This window comes from Myotis nattereri (assembly GCF_964212035.1).
Source record: "Myotis nattereri genome assembly, chromosome: 6".
NCBI lineage: Eukaryota > Metazoa > Chordata > Mammalia > Chiroptera > Vespertilionidae > Myotis > Myotis nattereri.
In genome coordinates this window covers 22,312,512-22,339,862 of record NC_138081.1, presented here as the reverse complement: position 1 = coordinate 22,339,862, position 27,351 = coordinate 22,312,512, and the positions used below count along the sequence as shown (strand labels likewise).

General features: G+C 38.9%; 1 protein-coding gene across 1 annotated transcript in view; it reads left to right on the top strand.

The window, feature by feature from the left end:
• The window catches only part of PKHD1 (PKHD1 ciliary IPT domain containing fibrocystin/polyductin), a gene marked incomplete at its 5' end in the record, with an annotated part of 392,126 nt that overhangs the window by 328,863 nt on the left and 35,912 nt on the right, over positions 1-27,351 (top strand). The window contains one exon of the mRNA XM_081094978.1: positions 19,129-20,143. Coding sequence (XP_080951104.1) covers positions 19,129-20,143 — 1,015 coding nt within the window. The remainder of the gene's footprint in view (positions 1-19,128; positions 20,144-27,351) is intronic.

Sequence of the window (27,351 nt, the reverse complement as noted above, 5' to 3'; positions counted from 1 at the left end):
TTAGAAATGTTTGAGTATTAATCCACATGGTTTGAAATTTGAAAATAATTTATATTGAAAAGGGTCACTTTGGAGATGAGTCAAGCCTTGACTTACCATTGATAAGTCCACTTACTCTGAGAAACAATAGTTTTATGGCCAACACAAAGAACCTCTTGTTTTGGCAAGAGTATTGGACTAAGATACCAGAAGAATAATATTTTTTATTAATTCACTCTATCCTTGAGCAAGTACTAAATCATCTGATACTCAATTTTCTCATTAGGCAAATGTAAATACAACCTCTCATACCTGCCTTTCGTAGTTATTGTGAAAGGCAAATGATGGCAGGTAAGATAGTGCAAAAACACATGGAACAGTGGCTAAAATATGGCTTGAGATGCTGAGTCTGCCACAGAATAGATGGGCATCTATGGGTATTTAACCACTCTGCGCACCAGTTTCACCATCTGTAAAACATAAAGGCATTATCCTTCATTTTGTTGTTAGTATCTATATATGATGAATACAACATATCTGTTATATTAAAGGATCTATTATTAACATATAATAGCAGGAGTTAAATTATTTGGATATTAAAAAGTGTGATACACATATAAAGTTTTATTTTTCCCCTTTTCCAATTTTTGTTGAAATCTTGTCGCAATTCAGGCAACCTAACTTAGTGACCCTCTTGCCTCAAGTTTAATTCATTCCTCTCTGTGGAAGGAGAAGTACTGGAAATACTATCATCTATTTATTTCCCTGCTTCTGTTGCCCAGCTCCTTCTTGTTCACTTTTTGCAATGAGATACCTTATATCCTAATTTGTGGTATAAGGACTTCAGGAGGCCAAGAACATCAAATTTTCTGAAAACAAGGGAGAATGGAGAATCCAAGAAAATATAAGCTTATATATGGATACTTAAGACAAGAAAATTATCTACTAGATTAGGAAGTGGTAAGTGCTATGGACAGCATTTTTAAATGTAGAGCACATGTGTGGATAGACTAATCAAGGTGGGCCTCAATGAGGAGAAAAAGTGAGCAAAGATAAAAAAAGGTGTGAAAATGAACTACTTGAATATCTGGAAGAAGAGTTCTGCCTTGGCAGAGACTCCCAGTGGGGTGAATGATCTGAGCACAGTGACACAGAGGAGAAGTAGCAGAAGATGAGCTCAGAGGTGTGGGGTGAATGATCTGAGCACAGTGACACAGAGGAGAAGTAGCAGAAGATGAGCTCCGAGGTAAAGCACCCTGGTTCTTTGCAAAGAACTTCAGCTTTTGGTGTGGTTTTAAAGCTCACCAAGTCTAATCATCCTATATAATAAAGATGTAATATGCAAATTGACCATCACTCCAACACACAAGATGACTGCCCCCATGTGGACACAAGATGGCCGCCACAAGATGGTCAGCAGGGGAGGGCAGTTAGGGGTGACCAGGCCGGCAGAGGAGGGCAGTTGGGAGGGACGGGACTGGCAGGGGAGGGCAGTTAGGGGCAATCAGGCTGGTAGGGGAGCAGTTAGGCATCAATCAGGCTGGCAGGGGAGTGGTTAGGGGGTGATCAGGCTGGCAGGCAGAAGCGGTTAGGGGCAATCAGGCAAGAAGGCGAGCATTTGTGAGCCAGCAGTCCTGGATTGTGAGAGGTATGTCCGACTGCTCATTTACGGGCAGTCAGACATTTCTTGAGGGGTCCCAGATTGGAGAGGGTGCAGGCTGGGCTGAGGGACACAACCCCCACCCCCACCCCCCTTGTGCATGAATTTTGTGCACTGGGCCTCTAGTCTCTATATAAAAAAGCCTAAGTGACCGTCCAACTGTCTGACTGGTAACTATGATGTGCACTGACCACCAGGGGGCAGACACTCAATGCAGGAACTGCTGAGCTGCGTTGACTTGGCAGCTGCGGTTTTTAGGTGATGCACCTGGAACCAGAGAGGAGGGAGCCCAATTCCTGGGTACATCAACTGAGAACTGCCCTCTTGCAATCCAGGACCCCTCTGGGGATGTCAGAGAGCTGGTTTCGGCCTGATCCCCACAGGCCAGGCTGAGGGACCCCACCTGCTGGAGGGACCCCACTCACTCTGCAGACAACTTTCGAGCCGCAGCGCCATCCGGGAGGGACTACAGGAGGTTGGCTTCAGGGTGTGTCCAGACCTTCTCGCCCAGTCCTGCCCCGCCGGCCACCTTCTAATTAATTTCCTTTCAATACGCACCCGGGCCTCTAGTGTAACATATGAAGTCAAAGAGCAATCATCCTTTACGAGAGAGCATAATCAATGGTTCAAAGGCTTTTCACTCTGAATCTCTAGTGCCTTTCTAAATTCAGGCTAGGCATTGTCAGCCAAAGCTGCCATCCATCTGGGACAATTTTAGAGTAAACTTTATAATGATATTTGTTAGCCAGTGTTTATAATGTTCTACTTTAGAGTAAATTATGGAATGGATTTTGCCAGCCCCCAATCAGCACAGAATGTTAGAAGAACCTTCTTAGAAATTTAAAGAATATCAGATGTGGATTGGTGGAATGGAATTTGGATAGAATTCTGGAAGATGGAATTCTGGTCATGAGGACATGAAAAACTCACATAAGCTGTTGAGCAAGGTGTTTGCATAGCAGATATAGTGGTGTTTGTCCTGACAGCAAGTTTTGTTGAAGCTCCACTAAATATACCACTCCTCACCCCAGCTGTCTGCTAATCTATCACCACACTTTTCCAACTGAGTCTGTAGATGGCCTTGTAATCCTCCCTAAGACAATACTTGGGCACCACTGCCTCAGATGGACACCAGCCTTTGATGTGAAACATTTTTTCTATTTTGAGTCTGTTAGAACAAAGAAGTTGCTTTGGAAAAGAGTGACGTTTGCACAGAATACATGGGAGCATTGACAAAGGATCTTGGGTTATTGGGTGAACCATGTACCTACAGGTTGAGTAAACACAGAGTAGGGCTTCTGGATGATGAGCTTACAAAAGTGAACAGTCTTAAAAGCATTGGGATAATGTTTCTAAGAATAAAACATTTCACATTTCATAGGAGTAAGACAATTTTTCTTCTATTTTTCTTTACCCCATTTTATAATATGAGAACAAATATGCTCTCAATGAAATTAACAGTGGGAGATTTCAAAACAAATAAAAGGAAATACTTCTATACTCAGTGTATAATCAGGCCATAGACTTTTCTGTTGAGGAAGGTCAGGGAGTCAAATACTGAAGAGGAAAAGAAAAGAGGAAAAATTGGTTAATTTTATGACCAATAATAACATTGTACTTATGCCCTAAGACAAGAATAATATGGTTGAAGCTTTGGGGCATAAATTGATCGTCTCAGAGGACAGGAAGGAATTCTTCCACTCTTATCCCTAACAATTTCAATGGCACCAAAAAATTGGCCAAATGCATTATGGGGTCTAATACTTTCCCAGGAGGCAGTTCCTATTAGCCTGGAAAACTATTCTTAAAAGAGCAGTGGCTAATTTTATCTGGAAAATCTTGTATTTCAGGGGAAACAAGCATCAAATCCAAACAAAAAGAATTTTATAGTCAGTGAAATGATAAAATCCCCAATAATAGATATGGTCTAATTTTGCTTTTGACCCAGTAGGTGAATGTCTCTAAACTTAATATTCATATAACTAACTTAGTGTATCATAGTGGATGGAAATTGGCCTTTGACACAGAGCAGACCCAATGGAAAGCCCATGAGCTATCCCTTAAGAATTAGAAATATGTTCTTTCCCTTTTGCCAAACTTTTTTTTTCAATTTTTAAACCAGCTTTTTTGGAGTTTTTGATTTTCTTGGTATGCAGCGAGCTGCTTGAGCTCTTGTATCCAGACCTTAGTGGAGCTTTGAATCCTTAGCTGTTGTTAGGGCTCCCAAATTAGTTTTTGAGTTAGCCACCAAGTGAAGATCACTAGGAAGGCAGAACTCATCTGTAGCCAATTCTCAAGAACATCATGAGAGCAACAATATTTCCATTAAATGGAGCCTCCTAAAATGGTAGATGAAGCCTTAGGTCAGAAAGTCAGGGCAGGGCATTTATTTGGTCTTTCTCTCAATTTTGCTTCTAAACCAACTGGCACCTTAACCTGCCTTTCTTTCTTTCTTTCTTTCTTTCTTTCTTTCTTTCTTTCTTTCTTTCTTTCTTCCTTCCTTCTTTCTTTCCCTCTGTGTACTTATTCACTTTTAAAATTTATTTCATTTACTTATGCAAAATGTTAATATTGTGTGAGGCAGAGTAATTGTCTCCAGTTAACAGATACCCCTCACCCTCTCCAAATCTCAATTGAAATTTTTCTTTCCCCCACATCTCAGCCTGAAGAAGAGTAGGTAGCTTCCCTGGCAGCTGTGCTCCTGGTGGTAACTCAGGGATCTAGGCTGCTTCTAAAGTCTGGTTTGCCATGTGGAGTCATTTAAGTCCAGTTTCAATACCACTTTCCTTATTTGGAAAATGAAAACAATAAAAACCTCTCAGTTTGTCATAATGATTAAATAAAATAAGACATGTTGAATGATTCTAACAGTACCTGGCACATAGAATACACTCAGGAAATTTTGATGTTTCTTCTTTCTGACAGTGTGTATATCAGGCACTGGTGCTAGTGTATGGGATGGGAGGGAGACATGCTAAGATGAGAAAGGCTGATATCTGTACTCAAATAACTCAAAGCCTACTGTCTCTAAAAGAGAAGGCAAATGTGTTACTAGAGACATAGCTTTAAGTTCCATGAAGGCAAGCACTGTGCCTCTCCTTTCATTTTTCACTATCATATTCCCAGAGGGTAAGTCACTATCAGGATAATGATAAATGCCCAATAAATATGTTAAATTAATGCTTACAATAAAGGAAGTAGGAAAGGAGATTATTTTACCATTTTCTCTCCTCATTACCCACCCTGCCCAAGAATTTACAAAAATCTGAGATGGTTAGGTAATGCCCAAGATGACTATTGATTTCCTGATTCTATACCAGACTTCATCCAAATTGAAAATATCAGCGTTATAGTCAGACCATAGTACACAGCTGCTATGATTCTTAAATTTTATATATGGTTGAGTATAGTAACTAAAATTTTGCTTAATCAGTTATTCTTTTTCATGTTGAGCCTGCATGTAGCATTTATTGACATGTGCACATATAAGAACAGTAACTATTCTTAGCCTCAGCCACTACTTTGCCTCCCAGTTTGTATAAAGCCTGTGCTATAAATAAGCCATTCTGTCTGAATGTCTGGTGCCCATTGTGCATCTCAGTAATCTAGCTATGTTTTCTTGCTCAAAATTGAATCCCAAATGTCCTTTAAACCCCTTCACCTTGCTGAATTGTGTTGCACCTGTTTTTAAGTGAAGCCACTGAACTTAAAAGATAACTTGGAAGTAGCTTACCTGGGAGCCCCTGGCCTAGGATCTTATTTTTAAGAATCCTAAAAAATTACTTGTTCAAATGACTGGACAGCATCTGGTTAACCTGATCCTGATTCCCTTCAATTCTCCCTCCTGGATCATATTTGTTACCTTCAGTGAGCAGATTGTTTGGGTGGCTGCCTCCTCTTTCGGCCCATGTTCTCCTGCCATACTTCATGGACAATAGTACAATGAAGTTTTATGCAATATCCCTGTAGATAAATATCCATGTACTAGTATATTGCTTTGTACACATGGTAAGGAACTAAGGTGCATAATAGCCTTCTGTTGCCAAAGGTCACCAGAAGGAGGAAGAAGATAAATTGGAAGTGACATCATCAAACTAGTGTCTCTGTCCATCAGATCACAGCACTTGTCGTGGTGAGATTCCCCTTGGCTCTCCCTTCCTTGGCTGACACCAGGATGCTTCATTTCCTGCTTCCAGAGAGCAGCAGTGTTAGGCTGCCCACTCACCTTGACCTTCTGTGAGGGGGACCATGTTGTTTTCTGCCAGGAAATGCACCTGCTTCTTTTTCCTCCAAAGTGGAAGATCTGGGCACAGCAAAATAAGCACGTAGATAGATCCCACTGTATGCATTTTTCACCCCTATTAAAACTGCCAAAACCCAAGTGCAAGAATTCATTCAGAAAGACTCCAGAATGCCAATTCTGGGCATATGGAAATTTCTTGTCCTAATCACATCAACAACCTTCTGTGCACAGTATATTGAGGACATTTCATCTTTATATCACAATGTCAAGGAAGGCAGATTTGCAGGGATTCATGGGATTTGTATTTGAAAAAGCTTTAACAGAAAAGATTTGTTTTCAGGTATTAGATGAAGCAAATATTGGGATAAACTATGTAAAAAATGTATGTGGGAGAGGGCAAAGTTCAAGTCTAAATGTTGATAGATAATTCAAATAATACTTGTCCTCATCCTGTCTCCTGAGGCCAAAAACATTTTTTTAAAAGAGTCTTTTTACCGCCTTTGTTCCCTTCCTTAAATCAGGATATATTATAAATGTTCAGAGAAAAAGATACATCTGAGAATAGCAAAGATGCTATATCCTTCAGGATAGGCTATTAGAATACCATAACACACACCTGCAAATATCTACAGCTGAGCACAAGAAAGGTTTATTTCTTGATTATACTTCTTTTTTCTTCTTCTTATTTTTTTATTGTTTTATTCCTTAAAGTATTACAAAGGGTATTACATATGTGTCCTTTTTTTTCCCCCGCCCTTGACAATCCCCTGACCTCCCCTACCCCCCCAGTGTCTTATGTCCATTGGTTATGCTTATATGCATGCATACAAGTCCTTCGGTTGATCTCTTACCCCCTCCCTCCTGCCCCCCAACCCTCCCTGGCCTTCCCGCTGCAGTTTGACAATCAGTTTGAGGCAGCTCTGCCTCTGTATCTATTATTGTTCATAAGTTTATAATGGTCTTTATTATCCATGAATGAGTGAGATCATGTGGTATTTTTCCTTCTTGTCTATCCCTGGTTGGTAGGGATCAGCCTCCACCTTGTATTTTGCTGGTTACTGCCTCAGAGATAACTTAAAACTTTTAGATTTGGCAAACATTTTATGTAAAAGGCCAAATAGTAAATGCTTACAACTAGTCAGGCAATAGAATTTCTTCCACAATGATTCAACTCTGCTATTACAGTGCAAAAGCAGAATTAATAACAGTTTACATATATAAACAAATGAATATGAGCTTTGTTCCAATAAAACTTTATTTGCACCTACAGCCGATGGGCTGGATTTGGCCTAAGGCTCATAGTTTCCCAACTCTTTGCATTAAGTTGTGTGGCCCAAAATGGACACTTGATACCTCTGTTCAATGATTAATGGCTAACTGATAATTCTAATCAACCATGAGAATATGGGGGAAGTACAAGCCTGTCAAGCCTAGCCTTATATAGCTTTATATGTGTTGACACACATACCCTAAAAATAATGAAATCACTGGGCAGTTATTTTTACAGTTGCACAATGCTTGATTAAGCTTACTGATCTTTTAGGGTTTTCCAGCCCCCCAGTTTTCTCTTTAACTCAGGAAAACAGACTTTACAAGGTGGCAGTATTCATTTGCTGTTTAAGAGGCAGTAGAAGTGGCTGGTCCACCAAAAAAGATATTGCTCAGCTCTGTGTGTTGGTCTTGGTCACCATGTTGGGTGTGAATAGCTGGAGTTATTTACCTCTTGAAATCTCCACCTTTGGGAATCCTGAGACAGGATATGCATCCTAAACAGATCTAGGGGAAGGATTTGGAAGTAGCAAGGAGAGCATATTGTCAGATGACATTTCTCAACAGTGAAATTGCCTAAGGGACACAATCATTTTCTCACAGACCAATTTGAGAAGTTGCCTAGATGTAGCCGTGCAGCTGGGAGCAATGACAAGATGGGGTTTTCAGTTCATGTTACTATAAACGGAGTATCATTTAAACCTGTTTTACCATAGGATTATGTCACTTCATATATGTCACTTTCTAGCAAATCCCACCCCTCCCTCAAATTACAGCCAACCCCGTTTTGCCCCCTCCTGAATCATCATTGTTTTATAAAGTCATATGGTTCCCTACCTTCAGTTGGCGCACCTTTTGTCAAGTTTTCTTTCTATCACTCTAAGAGCAAAACTTAGTCAATTTATTTTTACACAGTGAAACTCATTAATATTTCTAATTTTCTCCATATAAATAAAGATTTAGAGAAATGTAGGTTTGCATGTATTTATCTGTTAGTTAATAGAGAGACACTAGGAATATGTTATGTAGGTAATAGGCTGTCTATCAATTGAGATATCTGTTCACATTGATTATAATTCAGACCTTCTAAAGTTTTAAGGTACTTTATTGCATATTATCATGCAAACAAAGCACTTTAGTGAACCACTTTAATACAGGCATACCTCAGAGATATTGCAGGTTCATTCCAGACCATCGCAATAAAACAAGTCGTAATCTTTTTGCTGGTGGAGGGTCTTGCCTTCAATTTGTAAAAAAAAATGCAACATTTATGAAGTGTGATAAAGTAGAGCTCAGTAAAACAAGGTGTGCCTGTAATTAAATTGAAAAAGATAAAAACAGAGAGCAGAACATGTACCTGGACTAAGAGCCATTAGTTGGTGATAGCTCTCAACTTTCATTCCCCCGAATCAGTTTCATTTCTGTTGAATATGAGAAGATTCGAGAGGCAATGATTATTCAACCATGACAAAGACTACCACTGTATAAAGAGTGGAAATGACTACATCCAAAAAACTATTTTCAAGGTACAGATTATATTTTTATTTAAAGTAGTGATGTACTATATCCTGAAATTAATTGTAATTGGGTTAAATGAAGGTGCTATTATGGTTTTTCCCTCAAATGTTTTAATTTCATTTTGCAGATTAGTTGCCAAAATCAAGCTATCATGGAGAAGTGCTCTATTGTTTCTAAAGAGACAGTTACCCAAGTTTCTTTGTTTGGCGTAATAATACTAACACTTGCTATGTCCCAGGCGCACTGTTTAGAGCCTTTCAAAATACATTTCTTTATCATAGCCACCTTATGAACTTGATACCATACCATCTTTCTTCCCACTTTGCAAAGGAGGAAACTGAGGCATAGTAAAGAGTAACTAGCAGAGCCAGCATTTGCACCTACACACTTTGCACACAGAGTCCATGTGAATAACCAGGCCGTTAGAATAGCCACTGTGCGATAACATCATTCCCAGCTGGGACAGTGGGATTGGCATTGAGATGCCAGTGGAGGGGCAGAAATATGTAAGGACTCCTAAAGCAAGCAAATTATATAATTAAGGAAAATGTGTGCTCTTTTTGTTCTTCTGTAAAATCGACCACAAATTCACGGAATATAGGCAACTTAACTTCATTTTACCTGGGACTATGGAGATATAGGGAAAATGTTAACTCCCTTTCTTTTAGGAACTGGTGTAGAGACTTTTCTTTCTAGAGTTAAATAAAATGTGAAGGAAAAGGAAGCACTCATAAGGTAAGCTTCCGTTTGTTTTCAACAGGTAAACAGTGACTTGGGTCATTATAGTCACCTCCCCTCCTTCCCACCTGAACTACCCTTCGGGGCTTGTCAGCCACCAGCTCCCTTGGAAACTCTTTGCTGTGTCTGAGTTCCCATGCAGGACAGTGTTGCCTTGAAAAGAAGATTAATATAAAATGTCAGTCAAAGGTTTTATATTCCCAGCCCAGATCTTTATCTCAGAATAAAAAGGGGAAATTTATCTCTTGTGAGTCATGGGCATTAAGGAGCTGGGAACATTTCACTGGCAGGGAAACTTGGCAAAAATAGTCCTAGTGGATTTCAAGTTTATTTGACTAATTCTTTCACCACTTGTCAAACGAAACTACTTTTGTTTAGGTAACAAAACAAGCTGTTTCCTCTGCCATTTCTCCAGTGAGTCGTATAGGCACTTGTGGCAAACACACATTACTGCTAACTGTTATGATGTTTGCTGTCAAATTCATTTATTTATACAACTGCTGTAAAAAGCCTGAGGCCCATAAGCAGCCATGAAAGATTTCAGAGTCATGGTGTGGGGTCATGAGAGGGGAAAAAAAAGTCTCCACTGGTTATGAGAAAGGAACTGACACAGGAAATGGTCACATATGGCGTAGATTTATTGTGTCCGGGGCTTCCCATTCAAATCTCATTACAGCCACAGCTCAGAGCTGGGCATGGCACAGTCACATTCATTTTCGTTTTGGCATCCAACAGAATTACTGCTGCAGCTTCAAACCGAGGGCTGGGGAAGGGATCAGTTTATCATTCTGGGGAAAGAGTGAACCGAATTGTATTTGTAAGGAATGCTGTTGGCTGCCCATGCCTTTAATCTGAGCCATGAACATCACTTTCTTTAAATCTGGCAGGCAAGGTTTGCTTGTGAAAAAGAAGTAGGAGGGTGGAGAGAAAGAGTGGGATAGGCATGGAGAGTATTGCAAAAGGAATAAAGGGAAAAGTGAAGATTAGATGAAAAGGAAAATCATTTTAAATATTTATATATTTATTTGTGGGAAAAATAGGTGTCCTGCTTATAGATACACATGCATATATATATATGTATGTATGTATGTATGTATTTCTTGCCCATATTTAAAAAAACAGAGGGTCCTTATGCATTTCTTATGTTCACATGTTAGAATTTCCTTCACCTGTAGCCTGCTTCTTTCAACATTGTTCATGATGACTGCTTGCAATGCTTACAGATGCTGTTTCTGACTCCAAGGCAAATGTTATTAGTTTGAGATGGGGATAATGCCAAAAAGGCAAAAGGAGAGTGTGAAGTATTCTAAGAAATACTCGTTTCTTGATTACAGTGAACATAACAGCTTAAATTTATTAGCACATTTTGTCCCAACTCTGCATATACATCATCTCATTTAATCCTGTTCTTCAGCCTATGAATTGGGGACTAGTCTCAGTCCTTTGTACAAATGGGCTAACTGAGTCTAAGGGAGGATATATAACTTGCCTGTGGTTTTACAGCCGGAAAGTGGCAGAGCCAGGATGCAATGCAAGTTTCTGTGACTCAAAAACTTGATCTCTCACCCCCTAAGCTATACTTCCTGCGCTTGCATTTGCTTTGGCTGTTTTCAAGGTTGTATTCACAGCATAAAACATAATTGAGACCATGCCCACTGATGTTTGCCGGTCACATCATAATACAACAAAATGGCAATAATATAAAAACACTTTCTAAGCCACTTATTTCAAGAAAATATAGTAAAAGAATACAAAATGATCTTCTGGAACAGGGGTGGGCAAACTTTTTGACTCGAGGGCCACAATGGGTTCTTAAACTGGACCAGAGGGCCGGAACAAAAGCATGGATGGAGTGTTTGTGTGAACTAATATACATTCAAAGTAAACATCATTACATAAAAGGGTACGGTCTTTTTTTTTCTTTTCAGTTTTATTCATTTCAAACGGGCCAGATCCAGCCCGCGGGCCGTAGTTTGCCCACGGCTGTTCTGGAACCTTTACTGGTGGACTTTTATAAATGAATGGATTCTCACCAATAACAGTAAGTTTTTTAAATTAAAAAATGGAAAAATGGTTGATTCAGAAGAAGGGTCTTTTTGTTCCAAATCTGACCCTACTCCCCACCAATCCTCTTCGCCATTTTATCACTTATTTTCATCTCCTGATCATTTTGCCCCCTCAAAGTAACACTTCTATGTAAAAGGGAAAAGTATTTAAAAATACTCACCCAGAGGACTTACGTCCTTACAGACATCCTTGTCTCATGTAGTGGGTGGTCTTATGTGGTTTTTCATTTTTCTCAGATTAGTCGGCAAATGTATTCTATTATTATCTTTGCAAGATATAATGTCTCTTGGAAACCAGACCCAAATAAAAGAACCTTGGTGAGATTGTTCATAAGGTTGGGACAGGTTCTCTAACCTGTTGCTCCTGAAGCCCATCAGCCCGTTAGGCCTGCAGCTGTGTGTGTTCCGGGTCCCGTGAGGCATCTTCAGTCCTTTTGAGCAATCTGCACACTTGGTGATTTCTTCTCTACCCTTTCTTATCTCCCGAGAGTTGGAAGCTACTTCACCACATCAGTCACCAGCTTTTCAAGCGCTGTCTTCCTTAGTAAGAGACCATTCTACTCAGTGCCACTGTCTAGCAAGTTAGGAAACCCAACCTGGAAATGCCTTCATCTTGAAGCTCCAGGACCAAAACTTTTAACCCATGCTGTTCTTTTTCAACTAAATGAACTCGAAGTTTGTCAAATTACATTTTCTATAATACCACTATATGTGTGTATACTAGTAGGTATATGTTCAAATATATGTACCTCATCCCTCTTACAATGACTACAACTACCATATTATAGTCATTCAATAGACTTTAAAGACCTATAATTCTAGACTCCAAATTAACAAGGTGGCATTTTCTGTCATCTCTACTGAATCTACTATGCAACAGAACATCACTCTCAATTTACCTTCACCTTACACACATAAGGCATGGCCCTTATTTTTGAAGTTAAAAAACATAATTTTAGCTAGAATCCCCCATTCTAAAAGAAGTAGACTGTTTTTTCTTTATTATTTTTAATATGACCAAAATATATTTTCTTCAACTTTTTCCCCAAATTTCAGTCACTCCCTTTATGTATTTTAGGAGCATAGCTTTGAGATTTTGGAGTTCTATTCCTCAAACTCTGAGGATCTATAACAACATATATGAATGAGGATAAATTCAACCTGTCTTCAGATCTGTGGCCATTTATATTTGTTAAATTACAAATAACGAGGTATAAATGTTGTTTGACAGAAAAGAATTGTAGATGATTTCTTTTCATTTCTTGAAAATAAGGGAATGATTATATATTTTGTTTTTGTCAAAATCTTCTATACTTTACTGTACCATGAATTGTGAAATCATCACAAAATGGCTAAAAAAATGTATTGCAGGAAATGGTGGTATTAACCTTGAGGAAAAAATCATTAATGTTGATGTGTTTCATTCAATTTTAAACATATAAGTTTTTTCCTTTTGTTGAAAGGGGAAGATGGAAGGATTCTATGTGCCTTTGAGTCAAAACATTAATTTTAAAAATACTTTTTTTTTCCTTTCCTTGCGATCCATTTTTCTAAATAAAGGATGGAAGTTGTTTCTATTTTCTTTTCTTTTAATTTTTTTTTCTAGCAAAGACTACCCCTTTGGCATATTTTCTTTTCAAACGTGAAATGAGGTGGAAAATCCTCATTTCACGACAGGAAGGACAAATATTGACACGAAGTTAATATGTGTTAGAACCCTGGAAGCAACCTGAGTGTACATGTGTACACACTCATACACGTATGCACCGTCTCCTCTTTCTCCTCCTTCATCAGACATTCCTAACATGCCTCTTTCTTGGTGTTTAGGTCCATGGTTTCCAATCCAGGGAAAGACAGGCCGAGTATATTGTATGCCTAGGCTATTTTAGGATGTTAAAGTATACACACAGCAAGTGCCATGTGCACACATAGACTCACAAATACAACCTGCTTAATCTAATTTCCCCCACTTAGAGAACAGCTTCTGGACTTTATCACTGTTCTTGTCCATCTTGAATGCAATAGCATATGCCAAGCCAATACTTGCTGGTCTCCCAGCATTTATTAAGTCCTGTCCACTCTTGCCTTTTTTGAGAGGAATGCCCTGGGGTGACTGGACGGCTGCCCCTGACAGACTGTGTCACTTATCTATTCACATTGATTATGAAAGTCAGCTGTGGTCAGACTTTGCTTTCTTCCTCCTCCCTCCCACCCCCCTTCTTCTCTCAGCCCCTCTTACAAGCACCCCTGCCTGGATTTTCATGAGGAAATAATCAGATTAGGCTTTTCACGGTGAGTTCATATGGAGTTCTCTTTCTCCAGTGTGCTACTAACTGAATAAACGTGTTTAGTGGTAAATTGTAAATGACATTATGATTACCAAAGCCAGCATGGGTTTCATTTAAAAGTGATCAGAATTGCAGACCACAAAAATTGTGACTGGCAGATAAAGCCATTTGGAGAAGTGGGAAAAGAAAAGGCAAAAACAAGTGAGAAAGATAATCATTACTCAAAATAAAACCTTCCCCAACTGAGAAAAGCAGGAAGGAAAGAAATCTAGAGGAAGAAAAGATAGACTATTTAGAAGGGAGAGTGGACTGTCGCCGTGGCCCCTGCCTGCTGTGACTGGGAGAGTGACCTATGACACCTGTTTGGCTGTGTGCACAGTCTTCTCTTCCTAGGTAATGTGTATTCTCTCCCCCAGTTAATAACTATACCCAATTAGCAACTCTGGAACCCCAAAGTATTGCTCACATGGTGTGCTTTATTTTTGCTTCACATTAAAATTTACATACTAGAATTGATTAACTCTGAAGACAAAATAGGAAAGTGGATGGTAAGATACTGATAAACCTCCCTATCTCTCAGTCATCGGTAAAATTCTGGAGAAACAAAACCTAATTTCTTGTAAGTGAACACAAGATTCCAAGTTTGTCTATAAAATTAAATGATTAATGTCAGTTGCTGATAATCTTTAGGCTATCACCTTTGTTAAATTTGTGGCTGTCCGTTTATACTTCTGGGATACTATGCCAACGTATTAAAAAGGCCAAATGGTAATATAAAAAAGCCAATGGAATCCCATCAAAATTGTGATTAGCCAAATAACTAAAAATCTTTCTGTGAGTTCCTTTTAATGGATTTGGGTAGAGAGAAATCCTGACTATTATAACATCTTTCTCACAGTATTAATCACCACAGCTGACCCTACATCTAAATATAACCCCAAAATGAAGTTATTCAGATTGCATTTTATTTTGCCAGAGGCATAGAATTTTGAAAGTATGCTTTTCTCTTCCATCTCTTCCTTGTTACCATTACTAAGTAATTATGTGAGTCAAAATTGCTGCAAGTCAATTTTTCTTTTTTTATCCTCATCTGAGGATATTTATTATTATTATTATTATTATTATTATTATTATTGATTTTAGAGAGAGGGGAAGAAGAGAGAGAGAGAGAGAGAGATATGAATGTGAGAGAGAAACATCAATCGGTTTCTTCCCATATGTGCCCCAACCAGGGATCAAACCGGCAATCTGTATATGTGCCCTTACTGGAAATTGAACCCACAACCTTTGGATGAATGGGATGACACTCCAACCAACTGAGTGACCCAGTCAGGGCAAGTCAATTTTTCTACTTCTGAACTAAAGATAATTAAACCTGCCATTAAGAAGTTTTAGGTTAAGAGTATTGGGGATAGAAGAAAGGAGAGGGAAAGAAGGAAGAAAGAAAAGAAGGGAGGGAGAAAAGGAGGGAGGGAAAGAAGGAGGGAGGGAGAGAAGAATTAGTGAAACTGACAGTTATTACCTAAGTACTGGTTATGTTATGCTGATTATTTCTGGGGCTATTGTTTGGTCATCCTGGACTGGTTGCTCCTGATGATGGGCTGGCTTCTTGGACTGTTCACTGCAGATTGTGGGTCAGAATTTTATTTTTATGTGTGATCTAGTCATTGTCTGTGTGCATGTTCAGACTCTTACTCTTCAACTCATCTTCAAGGCTTCTCTAGGAAAATATCTGACATCTAAATACCTAAATGTTAGTTGGTGTTGTTACTTTTTTAAGTACACTTTTTTTTTCTACCTTACTACTTATTGACACAGTAATAACTTTGACATTGTCCTCACCATCAACTTTCAAAATCATGAACTGAAGTGTCTTTCCAGCTCACTTGTTCAAGAGCCCTTTCCTTGTGACATTAAACCCACTGCCATGTGCCTTTGTTTGACATACATTAGTACCCTCATTTCATTCCCTTCCTTATGCAACTGAGGTGTGCTGTACTTCATTATAATTAGACTAGAGGCCCAGTGCACAAATTTGTGCATGGGTGGGGTCCGGCCGGCCTGGCCCCAGATGGGGCAGATTGGGGCCAGGCCTATCAGGAGGAGGAGATGGTGTGAGGTTGGCCAGCTGGCTGGCCATGATTGGGCCAGATCAGGGCCAGGCTGGCGGGGGGGGGGGGGGGGGGGTGGAGGGGGGGGGTGGAGGGGGGGGCGGGGGAGGGAGTAGCCGTGGGCAATTGGCTGGCGGGCCCCACCTCTGATTGGGGTGGGGAGGGTTGATCAGGGATCAGCGGCTGGGGGAGGGGCCATGGGAGGTTGGCAAGCCATCCCCACCCCCAACTGGTGTGTGTGTGGGGGGGGGCGGCGATCGGGGACAAAGCTGGCTGGGGGAAGGGGCTGCAGGCAGATCAGGGTGGTGGGGCCCATTGGGGGTGGGGCTGTCTTGGGGGGGAGGGGCTGCAGGAGGTTGGCCATTGGCACCGCCCCCTATTAGGGTAGGGGGAAATCAGGGGCAGGGTTGGCTGGGAGGAGGGACTGCAGAACAATCAGGGGCGGGGCCGGCCAGGAGGAAGGGTCATGGTAGGGTTGGCTGGCTGCCTCGCCCTCAATAGGGGTGGGAAAGGCCAATCAGGGGCAGGGCTGACTGGGGGAGGGGCCACAGGAGGTTGGCCAGCTGGCCCCACCCCCATCAGGCTGGTTTGCTGGCTGCAGTGGACATCATAACGACCAGTCATTCAGGTTGTTACTGCGTTCTGGTCACTGGCTTTTTATATATATAGACATTTTCAAATATCTTTAATACCTGTGACTCTCTGTCCTTTCTTGGCAGAAACCCAAACTTCAGTGAAGCCAGCCATCCTATTTGTCCATGCCGTCTCATTAGACATACCCAAGGCATGAGTGCATTTGCTCTCCACAGCACAGCTGACTGAGGTTTCGGGGAAGTCCCATTATGCTGATCAAGTTTAGGTTTCAGGGTCCTCACTTACATGGGCCACTTCTAAGACTCCAAAAGGAATCCTAGCCATATGACTATATAGCCCTATGTTTTTGTAAAATTTTTAAAATTGAATATTTTTAACTAAAATTTGAAATAATACTCTTTCCACTCTAAATTCTCCATCATAGTACTAGGAGGTTGGGTGGCAATGGAATAGCCACAAGCACTTTTAGGATTGAGCTAAGGGAAGTTGAGTTGGATATTCATTTGATGTAAGTTTAATAGGATGTGGTTTTTGTGGTTCACAATCACATCTATGTAAAGTTCTTACTAGCCACCCATGTCAACTTACGATGCTATGACACACAGGAACAAGGCCCTAGGTCACACTGTGATGTGAATGAATCCTAAGGACTGAGAAGAACATGAGAGGTGAAAGAGAAGTATGTTTTAAGTGACAGTGTCATAAAAATTACTCTGAAAATTTATTCAAATATTATAGCTCACACATGAGAAAACCTTTCTAGGAAATTTTCCATGTTGGACAACAATTTTAAACATTTATATATTACCAGTTATGAGTTGTGAAGCTGAAAGGAACTCTTCTAAACTATTGTGATAAAAAACAACAACAATGCCAATCATCCAGATTAAAGAAAAAACTGAATTATCTTTCTGTTATCCCTATAGAAAATATTACAACATTGTTGTCAGATATAGGAGATCCACAAAAGTGTGCAACAAAACTATAGGAAAAAAGTAATACAGAGGTGTGTTGGGTAATTAATTAATATTACTTTTCCCTAGATTTTATCATGTTTATGTGCTTAATTAATAATAATTTATATTTCAATTTAGTGAATTTGATTTCTTTAAGAGACAGAACAATTCAAATTTTGTTTTATGTCAGTTTTCAAGAAAGTTGTCTATTTCATCTAAATTGTTGAATTTGTTGGCAGAAAGTTTGTAATGGTGTCTTAACCTTCATCCACAGCGTCTGTAATATTAATCCTTCTTTAATTCCTGGAATGGTGTTTTCTGTTCTCTTTATTTTTGTCTTGAGCAATCTAACGAAGGGTTATTCAGTTTGGGGATATTTTCTAAGAAACAAGTTTTAGCTTTGCTTACATTCTCTGATTTTGTTTGCTTCTTTTCTATTTCATTGATTTCTGCTTTTATATTTATTATTTACTTTATTATTACTTATGTTTGGTTTGCTTTGTTCTTTTAAAAAAGCATTTAGGGTAATGGAATAAGAAATTATTTTTAGACAACTCTTTTGCAATATAACAATTTAACGTTATAAATTTCCTTCAAAGTACGGTTTCACTGCATCCCACACATTTTGATATGTTAAAATTTTATTACCATTTAGTTTAAGGTACTTCACAATTTCCCTTATAATTTTGATTACTTTTGCTATTAGTGTGAGGCACAAGTAAACCACATGTCCTACTTTTACAGCCACATTTTGGTAATTAAATGTATTGATATATAGGCAGCTTTGGCACAAATTTCTAATCATATCATGTGGAAAGAAGGACATAGGAGGAGAGATCATGCTCATATTTAGTAAATCCTTCATTAGTAATAATTTGAGTTTTTATTTGTTGCTTGCAGTTCTCAGGCAACTTTGATGAACTTGCAATAAGGCAAGTACAAAAATCTAGAAAACAATACAAGACAATTTTGTGAATATCAATTTTAAATCAAAGGAATTCTTTGCTGGAAGATTTATCTCTGTGGATTCAGAACAAGAACTACTCTAGGCTCATAGACAGGATGATTAGAACTGGTGGGATAATGGATAATGCTGTTTCTTTAAATATTTTTGTTAGCCCTGGTTACCCCCAACTCTCCCCAAATTATTACTTTTCCCCTCTTCTGGTATTTCTTTACTGTTCATATACAGAAAAAGAAAATATGAGAAAATTATATGGTTTGATATCCAAACTCTTTCACAATCTGGTCAGAATATACCTCTTCATTTTTAATATATTGCCATACATTTTCTGTTACAGCTCCCTTAATTTACTTCTTTACCCATTGACTCAAGTATTACCCTATTCTCTCCTGTTTGTTTTATTGTTGCTGTTGTTCACTATGGAGACCTTAGTTATCATTCCCTTTTTCTTAATTATTTTATGTAGTCACTGTTTTTACACTTAGCAATTACAGCCATTATTAACTTTAAATTACATTTATTATATAACATATACATTTACATTCCATTAAATAGCTGTTATTTAATGTATGTGTCTTTAATATTTTGCCCAAGATTTCTTTGCAGTCTCGGTATCTAGCACACCGAAGTGTTCAAAAAATGTTTCATGTGGTTACAGATGACGATGAACGTGATGGATTGCAAATCACCTTGGAGCAATGGTGGTTCACATGACACCTGCGTATTTTTCTTTATTTTATAGGTACATTTAGAGAAGAACAGAAATGCACATACCGATCCCTGATACAAGGCTACATCTGCAAAGAGACTGACCAAGTGATCTTAATTCTTGACATTGTTAATGCCACTTGGGCAGTGAGGAAGTTATATCCTGTTGTTTCTGTGACTAGTGGTTTTGTTGACACCTTCAGTAGTGTAAATGACAATACTTCCTGCTCTACTTCAGGGTCTGTATCCACTTTCTATTCCATTTTACCCACCAGGGAAATCACCAAGGTCTGCTTTGTGGATCAGACTCCTCACGTTTTGCGTTTTTTTCTATTGGGGAACAAAAGTACCTCCAAACTTCTGTTGGCTGTATTCTACCATGAACTCCAGAGCCCCCGTGTTTTCTTAGGGGAAAGTTTCATCCCACCTATTCTGGTTCAATCAACTTCCTCATTGCTGGATGAGTCTGTTGGTTCCAACTCTTTCAGCATCATGGATAACCTCTTGTACGTTGTTCTACAAGGAGAGGAGCTGGTTGAAATACGCTCAGGTGTTTCCATTCATTTGGCCTTCACTGTGCTGTTTTCAGTCCTAGAAAAAGGCTGGGAAATGGTGACCCTTGAAAGACTAACTGAATTCTTACAGATTAGCCGAGACCAAATTAGATTTATTTATGATATGCCTGGTAATGAAGCAACCTTAAAGGCCATTGCTGACCGTGGAGCAAAAAGAAAGCGCAATTGCCCAACTGTACCTTGTGCCAGTTATTATAGAGCTGGTCAACGTAGACCTCTCATGACGGAAATGAACTCATACAGGGTTCCCCCACCAACCACCATGGAAACTATGTCAAAAGTGATGGTCATGGAAATTGGTGATCTGCCAACAGTAAGGAGCTCTGGATGGATTCCATCCTTATCAAGTGACAAATTACAGAATTTGGCTCACCAGGTTATCACCGCTCAACAGACTGGAGTACTAGAGAGTATACTGAATATGACTATTGGAGCCTTACTGGTGACTCACTCAGAGGGAGTCATTGGCTATGGGTAAGTACTAATTATAATAACTCAAATTGGGGCTGATTTCTTGAGTGCATATTATACATGTCAATCTATTTATACTGAATTATGTAACCTTTCTGTTTCTTTAGGTAAGAATAAAAACTTAAGGAGCCATTTGTAGACTTAAATTCTCAATTTAAAAATTCTTTATTAAAACTATCTATATATTTATGATTATTTTAATCCCTAGCTAGTCAAAGACATTATATTTTGGTACTTTAAAGTGAAAAGCATGTAGGAAGAGATTTTTCTAAAGCCACTTGTTTTCACTTCTTTGGATTATTTATTAGTGTAATGAATTTAAGCAGTAGGCTAGATTCTGGGGTGGCTAAGGTGAAACAGATATGAACAAAAATAGGACCTATTACCATGCCATAGAGTTATGAGCTAAAACTTCAGTACTGAGGGAGGAAGATGATAATAATTTTGCCTGTAGGTACTGAGGAAAGACTTATACTTTGGAAAATGTTGGAGTGATGGTCAGGAGTTTACTAGGCGGAAGCTATGACCCTGATTGGGCTTTCTTTAATCTAAGATGATAAAGTTCTGAAAGGACACCTTTGTCAAATTGTGGGAGGCAGGAGCATCAATGATGCTAAAGATCCTGTGTAGGATCTGTAATATTCTTTCTGACTCTGTAAACTTGTATTTTGAAGTTCTCCACTAGATTTCCATTCAATACACATTTCAGAAGTAAATTTACCAGAATGTTTCCCTGATCTTAGTAACTGAAGTCTGTGAAGCACTTATTAAGAAAAGGCAGGGGTGCATTACTCTCAATTTTATAGACTACGTTGGCAAAGGAATGAAGCCCAAGTTCATCTAAGGAATCTGCCATGAGGTCAAGACTGTTGGAGTCCCAAGCCCCAATTTTTAGCAGATACAAAAGAACCAGCCTGAGAGACAATATGAACTTGGCATAATGCTTAGAAAAGATTCATAAAACTCGCCACCTCACAAAGGCTTGCTGCTTGGTTGTAGGGGGCTCCCGTGAGCAACATGGGTAGTCCCTATAAACTTGTCCTGCCACTGGAAATACAAGCTCAAACCCATGCACAAGTTGAGGTGATGCTGGGTCCCTGAAATAGGAAACTTATTCAGATTCTGAGCTATATTACTCAGTGACATATGAGAGCACTCATATTCTTATAGATTATGCTGCTGTTACTGCTTTTGCATCTTATGTGTGGTAGTGCTAATGAATAAGCAATTAATACGTAATGGGTATTAATTACTCCTGTACAATCACTCCAATGAATGGGCAAGTTATTCTAAAGTAAAAAGCAAAAAGTAGTGTCTTTACATCTGAGGCGTATTCAACTAATACATTGATTGCCTTTTTATACACAGAGCAACATATTTATACGAAAGCTTAGCTAGTGTTTTTTTGTTATATGTTATGTCTTTACAATGGAGATAGGTGTCCTCTTTCCTACAGTACATTTATATGTATGGAATATATAAAAAGAGAACTCAAGCATTTTTTCTGAATTCTGGTTGATTTGAAGAGTTGGGGAACTGTTGGCTTAGAATTAAAGCATGCTCCTGGTTGCATGATTGTACAAAACCTATTAAATCTTAAAAAGTTTTACCAACCACTAACCCTTCAGTATGTTATTAATGTTATTATGATATTATGCATTGATAATATAAGAATCAGGAATCTGAAAAAATTATGCTAATGCATGCTAGCTTATGTTTAAATATGGTTTCTTTCCTTTAGCCCAATTTCATTTAGATCCCTCTCGGTTCTTCTAGTGTATTAGATGTATGAGTGACTAGAGAGAAAAAGAGCTAGTCCATTGCGAAATTTTATTTAGATTTTACAGCACTGAGCTTTTCTAATAGGTTGACATTTAACCATGAGTGATTTTTATATTATATATTTTTAAAAGTCTCAGTGAATATTTAGCGTTTTACTAGAAGGAGGGAAATGCCATAGAGTAGAAGCAGTGGAAGTATAACAGAGGAAACCCAGCAAAGAGAGCAGACTGAGAGCAAGTTTAGGTACATGCACATACTAGTTAGTACGTGTGGACATCATTTTATCCTAAGGATGTGAGATGGCTTCAGAAAAAGATTGCCTTTATTGCCCACAATCTGTTGTAGCCAGTGTGTTTTCACTTTGACTCAGATATTTCTGATTTAATAAGAAACTATGTATATTATTGCATCAGTTTTCTGTAGGGATGTATTATATCCCCCATTTCTCTCTATTCCTCTAGTATTTTAAGGAAAATTTTCTTAAAATTTAGACATAAGGCTAAAAAGCAAATAACATGAAGATAAGGACAGGCTGCTTCTTAAGAATACCTGAGTTAAATATCTGCAGAATGAGAACTGCTTCATCCTAAGGGATTGAGTGAGAATTAGGAAGGATTCCCATGTTCCTAAGAATTGCACAGTCTGGTAAACAACCCTGAAGCCTTGTGTAGGCCCCACGGCCGGCCGGTCCTGTTCTTTCAACTTTGATCATACATTAACAACCTAATGAATTGACCCTGAGACAGCAGAAATTAGTCTAGGAACACAGGGCTCTCAGTGAAAAAGCACCACGCACTATTGTTCATGGAATTGATGCATGTCAGCAGATTGAGGCCATATCAAATATCTACCTTTCAGGAGGACTATTTCCTGCTTTCAAAAAGCTACCAACATCTGCTTTGTGGGGAGAAATGGGATGGTATCTGCTTTTCCATTAAACTAATGCACAGCGAAGAATTGGGCTCCCCTGGTGTTTATCCTCTGGAGCAGTGGTTCTCAACCTTCCTAATGCCGCGACCCTTTAATACAGTTCCTCATGTTGTGGTGACCCCCAACCATAAAATTATTTTCGTTGCTACTTCATAACTGTAATTTTGCTGCTGTTATGATTCGTAATGTAAATATCTGATATGCAGGGTGTATTTTCATTGTTACAAATTGAACATAATTAAAGCGTAGTGATTAATCACAAAAACAATATGTGATTACATATGTGTTTTCCCATGGTCTTAGGCGACCCCTGTGAAAGGGTCGTTCGACCCCCAAAGGGGTCGCGGCCCACAGGTTGGCGACCCACAGGTTGAGAACCGCTGCTCTAGAGGCATCTGAATTTAAGCATCCTCGCTTGGCTTGGTCAGTTCCATGAACGTGTTTCCCATCTTTCAAAACTTTGTTGGCCTCTGTTGTGAGTTGCTCAGTTTTCTCCTGGCTCCTTTATCCTTTTTGACTTACACTATTTGTATTCATTTTTATTTTTTTAATTAATTTCAGTGAAGTAGAGGGAACAGAGATATACCTATGTTCAGTCTGCCTGTTTTAAACTAGGTTTTCCCCATGGGGGTCTTAGTTCTATATTTTGCCTTTTATCTGAAATTCTGGAAGGATACATTTTATATTGCTTCTCTTTCTTTTGGTAGCAACTTGACTTTTGCTCTCAAATTTCTTTACCTACTTTCTCTTCTTCTCCCCCCTTCTACTGCTTCATTACAAAAATTTCTTTGTCATATTGTAAAATGAAATATACTTATTTTTTAGTGGAAGTTTAGCTATTGAAATGCCAAAGCTATTAGTGGTTGACAGAATTTCTAAAGTGACCTCCCATTGATTTGCTAATCCCAGGAACCTATGAATAGGATCAGATTGCAGTTCTGTGAACACACTATGTTACATAGAACAGTTTACCTTAAGGTGCAGAGAATATCCAGGATATGTGGGTGGACCCAATTAAACACACGAGCCCTTAAAGGCGGAGAGCTTTCTCCTGCTGTGGCAAAGAAGGAGGCACAGAGAGTCACTGTGTGAGAGGACTTGAAGGATCACTACTTTTAAGATGGAAGGGAACACGTGAGAAAAAAATAGGCGGGCTCCATGAATACGGAGCGGACATTGGCTAATAGCCAGCAAGGAAATAGGGACCTCAATGCTATAATTACAAGGAAATAAACTCTCCAGCAATCTGAATGCATTCGGAAGTGGATTCATCCCCAAAGCCTCCACCTAAGCATTGAATTTAATCAAGCCTGTCTGGGCTCTTAACCCACAACCTAGAGATAGCACATTTGTGTAATGTTAGGGCACCCCATTTGTGTGATTTGTTATGCAGCAATAGAAAACGAATATGCCCGCTCACACAAAGCTCCTTCTCTATGACATTGCCACAAACCTTGGGCCCTGAAACCAGACATACTGAGGGTGAGCATGACACTCTGGGAGGCTGTATCTGTACGTTTTTATACCTATCATGTGAACAGCCTTTTAAGTTCCCTTGTTCGGTGTAAGGAGCACGCTATGAAGCTTACTTGAGACAGAGAAGAAAACTAGGAGAGACAGTCGGTGAGACAAGTCTACTGGCACTCATTCTCGTTTAGCATCTTCTCTAGGCCCCCTGGGCGCCTGCTTTGTAGGAAATAGCTATTTGGAGTTTGCAAAAGCAAAATCTTTCTCTCAATAAGGGAGGATATTCTTCCCAAGACTGGCAGAATTCTCATCCAGGAAGAGATTGCTATACTGGTCAGCTTGTGTCTTTCCTCCTTCATGGCAAAACCATGGCTTCACTGTCAAAGAATGTTTCTGCACCATTTCTTCTCTTCACCACTTTGTTTAGTTAAGTGGATGGCAAAATTGTCATAATGGTATTTCATATATGTGGCTTTGTGGGAAAATGAGATGCTCTGCATAAACAAAATTTCCATTTAATTAAAAATTGCCCTTTTATCACTATATTTTTAAAAAGCTTTAATCTCTTAAACTTAAAAAAAACTACCATATTATCCAGCCTTATTAAATGGAAAATAATGTATATTATTCACATTTTTATTGAGGGTTCATGGCCATTATCAAAGCTATCATTTATTCTATAGCCCTGTTTCTGCAGTGATGCCCTTAGGGACCATTGTTCTTATACTAAATGTTTGATTCCACTTCTAAATGTTTGATTCTACTTCTGCATATTTTTTTCTGCTACTTTCCTTATAAATGGGATGTTAATTGTGACCCATTGCTGCTGTTAACGTATCTGTATCCAGCAGTTTCCCACCCACATACACATGTACTTCTAATTCCAAAATCGAACCTCACTACCTTAAAATCAAGTAATTTATATTTATTTGTACAGATGGTGAAGTTGTAGGTAAATATAATAAAGACTTATGAAAGCTTAATGTTTTATATTACACAACATTAATTGAACTGTTATTATGTGGCTCATATGAAAATTTAGAGATTTTAAAATTAATGGGTAGGCAAAAAATCACATTTATGCAACTATTTAATAAGAGTGTTGTATGAAATCTCATTATTCTATATCTATTACAAAGATATCACTGATTCAGTATTATTGCTTAATCATTAATTTAGTTTTTTGTAAAATTGGCTTGAGTACATTTTTATCTTTATAATATTTATTAGGTATTCAGGGCTTCAACTTACTATTAAATCCCCAAGAGTACTGAAGCACAGTGCCATGTGCAATAAATGATCATTAAGTACTAACTGCAAATATGGAAATGTAACCTGCTTGGCTTTTTTTGTCATTCTAATACTCTTGTGCAACCAATATCTTGTATTAAATCTCATTCATCAGAAAAACCTTAAGTGATTTGTTTTCCTTGTCCGAATTTGATTGCTACAGCACCCCAGTGTTGAAAATTTTAATTTTTTTGTGTATTATCTTAAAAATGTGTTCAGAGTTTCCATTATTCCAGATATTTATGCTGTATTTATTATAAAAAATTATTTTAAATAATGTACTAACTAAAATACTTAGGTTTTGACCTCTGATTTGACCTTGTGGGAAGACATGCTGTGTTTACTCTGTGTCTGTACATACCCTGGCACACTGCAACCTCCACCTAGAGTTACTCAAATCTCAAATCTCAAATCTTGATTTGAGTTGAATAATTCCAAAGACCCTCAAGAATTTAATAATAGGTGTTAGAACATAGCAGTAAGCACACCACCTGAGGAGTGTGCCAAAACTTGAAGTTAGCCAGTTCAAGATAGGTGGTGGCTTTCCAGAGGCGTTTAATGACCTAAGAGCAGAAGTAGTGCATGGTTGATACTGATTTGTCCTAGGGTTAGTATAGTAATATGTATTGGGTGCTTGCAATGTGCCAGGTCTGGAACCGCTATGCTATCGTGCAGGAAGGAAACACTGGGATCATAAAACATTTCTTCTCTCTCAGAAGTTCACAGCAGCTAAGGGCATCTGGCTAGGTTTGATAGCGAACATAAGGATTATAAAATACAGTAGTCCCCTCTTATTCATGGTTTTGCTTTCTGAGGTTTCAGTTAACCGTGGTCAATTGTGGTCCAAAAATATTTAATAAAGAATTCCATAAATAAACAATTCATAGATTTTAAATTGTGTGGGGGTTTTAGTGGCATAATTTTAAAAAATGATGGAAATGCTCAGGACACCCTGACGCACTTCATTAAAACATGGGGCTCTTTTATAGGAACCTGATTTAGTAATGTTGAAGAGGCAAAGGTAGTGAGGAAGTATCTCTAACCCCTCAACCGCCTCCCCCCACCCCCATGCCTGCACCTAGGTCTTGCCCAGAGCCAGCTTTCACCAATAGGATTTATTTATTTACTGAATTTGTCATGCAAATATAAATAACCCCCCACTCCCTTTAGAGGGTACGCAGTTTGGATCTGGCAAATTGAAAAGCAAGGGTTGAGATGCATAGTGGTGATTTCTGAACTGGGAAATTTCTGAATTCTCTTTATCTTTCTTTTAGTTTACACTGAGCCTTGAAAGGGGTGGGGGGATTCTTTCACATACTTGACTGGGTGTTGGAAGCTGTTAACTGGTGGTTAGAACTGGGAGGATTGGAGGGAACTTTCCTCCCCCATTTTTTAAAGTTTGGCTGTCGGTCTTTCTGGCCGCAGGCTACAGTCACATTAGTGGTTGGAAATTGGATAAGGACAGCACAATGACAAATCCAGGTTGCTTGCAATAAGTTGCTAATCCCTTTGCTTTAATATCGGAGCAGCGTATAATGATGTTTGGACATCACTCCAGTTTACTGACGACCCCACTGGGGCCAGCAATAGAACCTTACAACTGTCTAACAAGGTGTCAGGTGACTCCCGTCGTCACAGCAACGGACACTGGAATCTAATCTTCCCTCCATCCCTTCTAGCACCCAATAACGCCTAGATTATATAAGTGGCCCATCATTGCTTGGTAACTTGAATCAATTAAC